This window comes from Mustela nigripes, chromosome 2 (genome assembly GCF_022355385.1).
Source record: "Mustela nigripes isolate SB6536 chromosome 2, MUSNIG.SB6536, whole genome shotgun sequence".
Classification (NCBI taxonomy): domain Eukaryota; kingdom Metazoa; phylum Chordata; class Mammalia; order Carnivora; family Mustelidae; genus Mustela; species Mustela nigripes.
Window position 1 is genome coordinate 11602216 of NC_081558.1, and position 7633 is coordinate 11609848.

The 7633-nt window shown below is 40.5% G+C and overlaps 1 protein-coding gene across 1 annotated transcript; it reads left to right on the forward strand.

Annotated features, from left to right (window-relative positions):
• Positions 1–2822: 2822 nt before the first annotated feature.
• Positions 2823–7294, forward strand: LOC132009720 (olfactory receptor 7A17-like). Its single transcript, XM_059387750.1, has 2 exons — positions 2823–2864; positions 6359–7294. Exon 2 carries the CDS (start codon positions 6362–6364, stop codon positions 7292–7294), a length of 933 nt encoding a protein of 310 aa, XP_059243733.1. The 5' UTR covers positions 2823–2864; positions 6359–6361.
• The last annotated feature ends 339 nt before the right edge of the window (positions 7295–7633 follow it).

The following is a 7633-nucleotide window of genomic DNA, read 5'->3' on the forward strand; positions in this document are numbered from 1 at the left end:
CTGGGAATTTCACAGTTCTCAACAGAGAACCAGTCCTTATCAAAATCGTCATGTGGGCAGCCAAAGCAAAGGGAGGTAACCTACAGCAGTATTTATCCAATTGGGTCTAGGAAGCACCTGTGTCAGGATCAGGGGTTGGGGGAAATTTTTTTCAGGATTTTTATTTATTTATTTGACAGTAAGAGACCACAAGCAGGCAGAGAGGCAGGCAGAGAGAGAGGAGAAAGCAGACTCCCCCTGAGCAGAGAGCCTGATGTGGGGCCCGATCCCAGGACCCTGAGATCATGACCTGAGCTGAAGACAGAGGCCCCAACCCACTGAGACACCCAGGGGCCCTGGGGGAAACATTTTTAAAACACGGATTCTCTGACTCCTAGACTCCATTCCAAATTGACTGAATTAGAATTTTTGGAGGTGGGGTTAATAATATGAACTTTAATAAGCTCCCAGGTGACTTGCATGTATACCAGAGTTTGAGAACTACTCTCACTACAGCAAAAATCCTTGAGTTGCATATTGTGTCATGTGTTATGCTTTGCACAGTGATGCTTAGTGAATTATTGCAGAATAAGAAATACTATTAGGTGATTGTCCTCTACATTACTTGCCCAAAGCCAAGATTTCATTTCCTGCTTTGCTAGTTCTTCAATATTCTTTTTTCTTAATTTATTTATTTTTTCTCAGTGTAACAGTATTCATTCTTTTTGCACTACACCCGGTGCTCCATGCAATCCATGCCCTCTCCAATACCCACCACCTGGTTCCCCCAACGTCCCACTCCCCACCCCTTCAAAACCCTCAGATTGTTTTTCAGAGTCCATGGTCTCTCATGGTTCACCTCCCCTTCCAATTTCCCCCAACTCCCTTCTCCTAACTCCCATGCTCACCATGCTATTTGTTATGCTCCACAAATAAGTGAAACTATATGATAATTGACTCTCTCTGCTTGACTTATTTCACTCAGCATAATCTCCTCCAGTCCCATCCATGTTGCTACAAAAGTTGGGTATTCATCCTTCCTGATGGAGGCATAATACTCCATAGTGTATATGGACCACATCTTCCTTATCCTTTCATCCATTGAAGGGCATCTTGGCTCTTTCCACAGTTTGGCAACCATGGCCATTGCTGCTATAAACATTGGGGTACAGATGGCCCTTCTTTTCACATCTGTATCTTTGGGGTAAATACCCAGTAGTGCAATTGCAGGGTCATAGGGAAGTTCTATTTTTAATTTCTTGAGGAATCTCCACACTGTTCTCCAAAGAGGCTGCACCAACGTGCATTCCCACCAACAAGGGAAGAGGGCTCCCCTTTCTCCACATCCCCTCCAACACATGTTGTTTCCTGTCTTGTTAATTTTGGCCATTCTAACTGGTGTAAGGTGATATCTCAATGTGGTTTTAATTTGAATCTCCCTGAGGGCTAGTAATTATGAACATTTTTTCATGTGTCTGTTAGCCATTTGTATGTCTTCTTTGAGAAGTTGTTCATGTCTTCTACCCATTTTTTGATGTGATTATCTGTTTTGTGTGTGTTGAGTTTGAGGAGTTCTTTATAAATTTTGGATATCAGCACTTTGTCTGTACTGTCATTTGCAAATATCATCTCCCGTTCTGTGGGTTGCCTCAGCAACTTCTTTCAAGATATGTCTCCAAAGGAAAAGGAAACAAAAGCAAAAATGAACTTTTGGGACTTCATCAAGATCAAAAGATTCTGCACAGCAAAGGAAAGTCAACAAAACAAAGAGGCTGGTAATAACTTCTAAAAAATTTTTTCTTTTTCCTTGGGGTTGTCATGATCTATCTCCTTTCATTCATGATTTTATTATTTTGGGTCCTTTCTCTTTTCTTATGGCCAATAGTTCATCTCTTTTCTCTTTTCTCTGGCCAATAGTTCATCAATCTTATTAATTCTTTCAAAGAACCAGCTTCTAGTTTCACTGATCTGTTTTACTGCTTCTCTGGTTTCTATTTCATTGATCTCTTCTCTAATTTTATTATTTCTCTTCTCCTGTTTGGTTTAGGGTTTATTTGCTATTCTTTCTCCAGGTCTTTTAGGGGTAAGGTTAGCTTGTGCATTTGGGATTTTTCTACTTTTTTGGGAGAGGCTTGGAAGACTATGTATTTCTCTCTTAGGACCGCCTTTGCAGTATCACATAGGTTTTGGACTGATGCTTTTTCCTTTTCTTTACTTTCCATGAATTGTTTTTCTTCTTTAATTTCCTGGTTGACTCAATCAATCTTTAGTGGGAGGCTTTTTAACTTCCAAGTGTTTGAATTCCTTCCAGTATTTTCTTCTGATTGAGTTCCAGTTTCAAAGAATTGTGGTCAGATAAAATGCAGGAATAATCTCAATCTTTTCGTGTTGACTAAGACCTTTTGTGACCCAGTATGTAGTCTGTTCTGGAGAAGGTTCTGTGTACACTCATAAAGAGTGGAAATGCTGTTGTTTTAGGGTAGATAATTCTGTGTATATGTCTACGAAGGCCATCTGGTCCAATGTGTTATTCAAAGTTCTTGTCTCCTTGTTGATCTTCTACTTAGATGATCTGCCTGTTGCTGAGAATAGAGGGCACGGATTGCATGGAGCACTGGGTGTGGTGCAAAAATAATGAATACTGTTATGCTGAAAATAAAAAATAAATTAAAAAAAAAAGAATGGAGTGTTAAGATGTCCTGCTCTTAATGTATTACTATCCATATGGTTTATTATTTTGGTTACAATTACAATTGGCTAATGTAGTTGGCTGATCCCGTGTTGGGGGCATAGATATTTATAATTGCTAGATCTTGTTGTTGGATAGACCCTTTAAGTATGATATAATGTCCCTCTACATCTCTTACTACAGTCTTTAGATTAGAATCTATTTTGTCTGATATAATAATTGCTACCTCACCTTCTTTTGATGTCCGTTAGCATGAAAAATGGTTCATCATCCCCTCACTTTCAATCAGGAGGTGTCTTTAGGTTCAAAGTGAGTATCTTGTAGACAGCACGTGCATGGGTCATATATTTGTATCCAGTCTGCAACCGTGTGCCATTTCATGGGAACATTTAAGCCATTCACACTGAGAGTGGCTACTGAAAGATACATATCTAGTGCCATAATATTGTCTATAGAGTTCCTGTTCCTATAGATTGTCTCTGTAAATCTTTGTTCTATATCACTCTTGGGGTCTTTCTCCTTTTATATAATCCTCCTTAATTTTTATTGCTGGGCTTGGTGGTCACATATTCTTTTCAGTCTCTGCCAGTCCTGGAAGCTCTTTGTCTCTCTATTCTTAATGACACCTTTGCTGGATAAAGTATTCTTGGCTGCATGGTCCTCTCATTCAGTACCCTGAATATGTTTTGCCAGCCCTTTCTGGCTTGCCAGGTTTTTGTGGACAGGTCTGAAGTTACTCTGATGCTCCTCCATCCATACATAATAAATCTCTTCCCCCTAGAGATGGAGAGGAGAAGGGAGCTGAGGGAAATTGGAAGGGGAGGTGAACCATGAGAGACTATGAACCCTGAAAAACAACCTGAGGGTTTTGAAGGGGTGGGGGGTGGGAGGTTGGGGGAAATAGGTGATGGGTATTGGGGAGGGCATGTATTGCATGGAGCACTGGGTGTGGTGCACAAACAATGAATACTGTTACGCTGAAAAGAAATTTTTAAAAAATGGGGGAAAAAATCTCTTCCGCCTAGCTGCTCTCAGAATGTCTTCCTTGGCTTTAAGATTTGCAAACTTCATTATTATATGGTGGGATGTCAATCTATTTTTATTATTGATTTTGGGAGGGGTTCTCTCTGTTTCTTGGACAGAATGTTTTTTCCCTTCCCCAGATTAAGGAAGTTCTCAGGTGTGATTACAGCATATATTCTAGAACGAACTCTCTCTCTCTCTCTCTTACTCTCCACCCTTGTAGGGATCCCAATAATTCTGATATAGGAGCGTTTCATGGCATCATTAATTTCTCTACATCTGTTCTCATGGATTTTTGTTTTGTCCCAGTCCTCCTGGCCTCCTCTTGTTCCTTTCTTTGTATCAGCTTATCTTCTAAATCATTAATTCATGCTTCTGCCTCATTTACCCTAGCTGTTAGAGTATCCAGTTTAGTCTGTATCTCATTCATAGTATTTTTAAGTTTGACAAGATTCAGTCTCATTTCTGTCCTTAGAGACTCCATATTGCCGCTAATGGTTTTCTGAAGCCTAGCTATTGACTTCATAATTTCTACCCTGAAGTGTTTCTCTGATATCTTTTTCAACATAATTTTTTAATTATGTTATGTTAGTACCATATAATACATCATTAGTTTTTGATGTAGTGCTCCATGATTCACTGTTTGAGTATAACTATCTTGCTCATATCCATATCCATTAGATCTGTGGGAGAGGCTCTGGTTAGTCTCTGGTTCTTTTCTTTGATGGAAGTTCCTCCTCCTAGTCATTCTGTTGAAGGTGGTTGAGGAGATATACAGAGTCCAAAATATCAACCATAATCCAGGCATGATGCACCCTGGGAAAATCCAGAGGGTCTGAAGTCACCACCAGGAAAACAAAGCCAAAATAAAACCCAAGAGTAAAATTTATAAAATTTAAAATTTTTTTTAAACTTAAAGATTAAAAAAATGTATTAAGGGGGTAATGTGGGGAGTGGGGGCTATAATCTCTCAAAGTGGGCAAAGTAAGGTGTTTCAGTTCTTCCTGGGTGTATTTTGTTCTCTTTTTTAAAGGACACTATTTCCCGGAGTTACAGGAAAAATATAACTGGTACATATAAAAGGTAATATTGAACACAAAAAAAGGACTACATTGTATCTTATATCTATATTTTTTTAAAGGTGTGAAGAAGTACAAGTTAAAAAGCTACTATGAAATCTATTACATTAGATTTCTCAACATCTAGTTGAGAAAAAGGTAAAAAGAAAAAACAGAGAAGAAACATGAGAAAAAAGAAAAAGAAAGTTGTATCTGAAAAATACACAAGCCCTGAAGCAGCACCTAGAGCTCAATATACTATTTTCCCCTGGTTTGCAGATTTTACAGTTTTATAGAGAGCCTAGAGTTGTCATCCTCTTGTTCTTACAGCTTGTTTTCTCGGGGAGGAACTGGCCACACTTTTTTAGGCCACCCTACTTGGGTGGATTTGTCCTGCCCCCATCAGTGGGCTGGGCTCCATGGAAACTGGATTTTGGGGCTTTTGTTTTCTGGCAGCTTTCCAGGCATTTCTGAAGGTCAGAGCAAAGGAAAATGTCTGCAAGCAGACCTCTGCCCCAGGGCATAGAAATTACAGAATTACAGTTCTTTTCTGTTCTTTTCTGAACCCTCCAGAATACACACCCTCCATTTCTGTGGCGCTGATGAAAACCTCAGCTTCCCATGGGCAGTTCACACCCCTAGCAACCCTCTAAGCAGTCGACTCAAGCCCCTGCTTGTCTCTGCCCTTTGTGCTTCTAAAACCATGAGCAGTCCGAGGTACGGGTCCATGCCAGTGGCTGGCCCTCAGTCTGCCCACATGCCCCCTCAGCTTCTGGATCTTGTCTGAGGACTGTTTTCAGGTCCTTCCTGGTGGGCTGATACTGCTCTGTAAGCTATCACTATCCCTGGCACAGGATGCTTTTGTGCTCTGGTGTAATACTACTTTCCAGAAGCCAGTTTATGGCGGCTCCCTCCTCCTTCTCTTTATCTTCCAAAATCTACCCACAGAATCACTACCTCATCCTTCATAGCTTGTAACCAGTGGAGTTTTTCTGCTTGTAGAGATCCAGATATATATCTTCTTACATCTCAGGCTGATTTTGTGGGTGTCCAGAATAGTTTTGTAGATATCCAGCTAAATTCAGGGGACAGTTGAAATGGAGTCCCTTACCCCTCCACCACCTTGCCCCCTCACAATAAAATCTTGCTATTTGCAATGACATGATGGAGCTAGAGAGTATTATGGTAAGTAAAATAAGTCAGTCAGAGAAAGACAGATACCATATGATTTCACTCATATGTGGAATTTAAGAAACAAAACAAATGAGCAAAATGGAAAAAAAGAGAGAGAGAGAGAGAAAGACAAACCAAGAAACAGACTCTTAACTTCATAGAACACACTGATGTTTACCAGAAGGGATGTGGTGGGGGGATGGAAGAAATAAGTGATGGGGATTAAGGGGAGGACATATGATGATCACCATTTGTTGTGTGGAGTGTTAAGTCCCCATACTGTACTGTAAAATGAATATTACACTGTCAGTTAACTAACTAGACTTAAATAAAAACTTTAAAAATAAAAAATGAAGAATAATAAATACATAAATGAAGCTCATTTGCTTAAAAATTATTATTTCATTTTCTTTTCTTTCCTTGTAGTCACCACCACCACATGGAACCAAGCAATGATACCGGAATTTCAGACTTTCTTCTCCTGGGATTATCAGAGGAACCAGACCTACAGCCCCTCATCTTTGGGCTTTTCCTCTCTATGTACCTGATCACTGTATGTGGAAACCTGCTCATCATCCTGGCTGTCACCACAGACTCTCATCTCCACACCCCCATGTACTTCTTCCTTGTGAATCTGTCTTTTGTAGACATCTGCTTCATCTCCACCACTGTCCCCAAGATGCTGCAGAACATTCAGAATAACAGCAAAGTCATAACATATGCAGGCTGCATCACACAGATATACTTTGTCCTACTCTTCGCAGGGTGGGATGATTTTCTCCTTACTGTGATGGCTTATGACCGTTTTGTGGCCATCTGTCACCCTTTGCACTACACCGTCATCATGAACCCCCGGCTCTGTGGACTGCTGGTTCTGGTGTCCTGGATCATCAGTGCTCAGAATTCCTTGTTACAGAGTTTAATGGCATTGCGGTTGTCCTTCTGTACAGGCATGGAAATCCCCCATTTTTTCTGTGAACTCAGTAAGGTTGTTGGGCAAGCCTGTCCTGACAAGTTTCTTAATGACATGGTGATGTATTTTGCAACTGTGCTGCTGGGTGTTGCTCCTCTGCCTGGGATCCTTTACTCTTATTCTAAGATCGTTTCCTCCATATGTCATATATCATCAATTCAAGGCAAGTATAAAGCATTTTCCACCTGCGCATCTCACCTTTCAGTTGTCTCCTTATTTTACTGTACAGGCTTAGGAGTGTACCTTAGCTCTGCTTCTCCCCAGAGCTCCCACTCAAGTGCAGTAGCCTCGGTGATGTACACGGTGGTCACACCCATGCTCAACCCCTTCATCTACAGCCTGAGGAACAGAGACATAAAGAGTGCTCTGAAAAGAATTGTTGGGGTTCCAGTGATTTAAGGGACAATGCCCCTGGGGTTGAAAAAGTGCCCATGATTGCAAGGTTCGCAGCCTCAGAGTCAGGAACTGACATTCTTTGATCAGACTGTGGAAGTAGAATCTGCTCCTTCCATTTAATTCCTACAATTTCCATTTGTTTGAATTCAACTTTTCCACACATTTAAGTAACTCACTTTATTAACTTCTACTCTATCTGATATATAGACGATTCCCCTTTATCCATCTTCATATATTCCTAATGGTTTCCCAAATCATGGATCACAAATGTCTGGAAGTTTCTTACAAGGGGCAAGTTGGATTTCTTCAAACTAATTTCATTTCAAATGACTTATACAATGC

Coding starts and splice junctions, on each gene's coding strand:
- LOC132009720 (XM_059387750.1), top strand. CDS start 6,362: ATGGAACCAAGCAATGATACCGGAATTTCAGACTTTCTTCTCCTGGGA.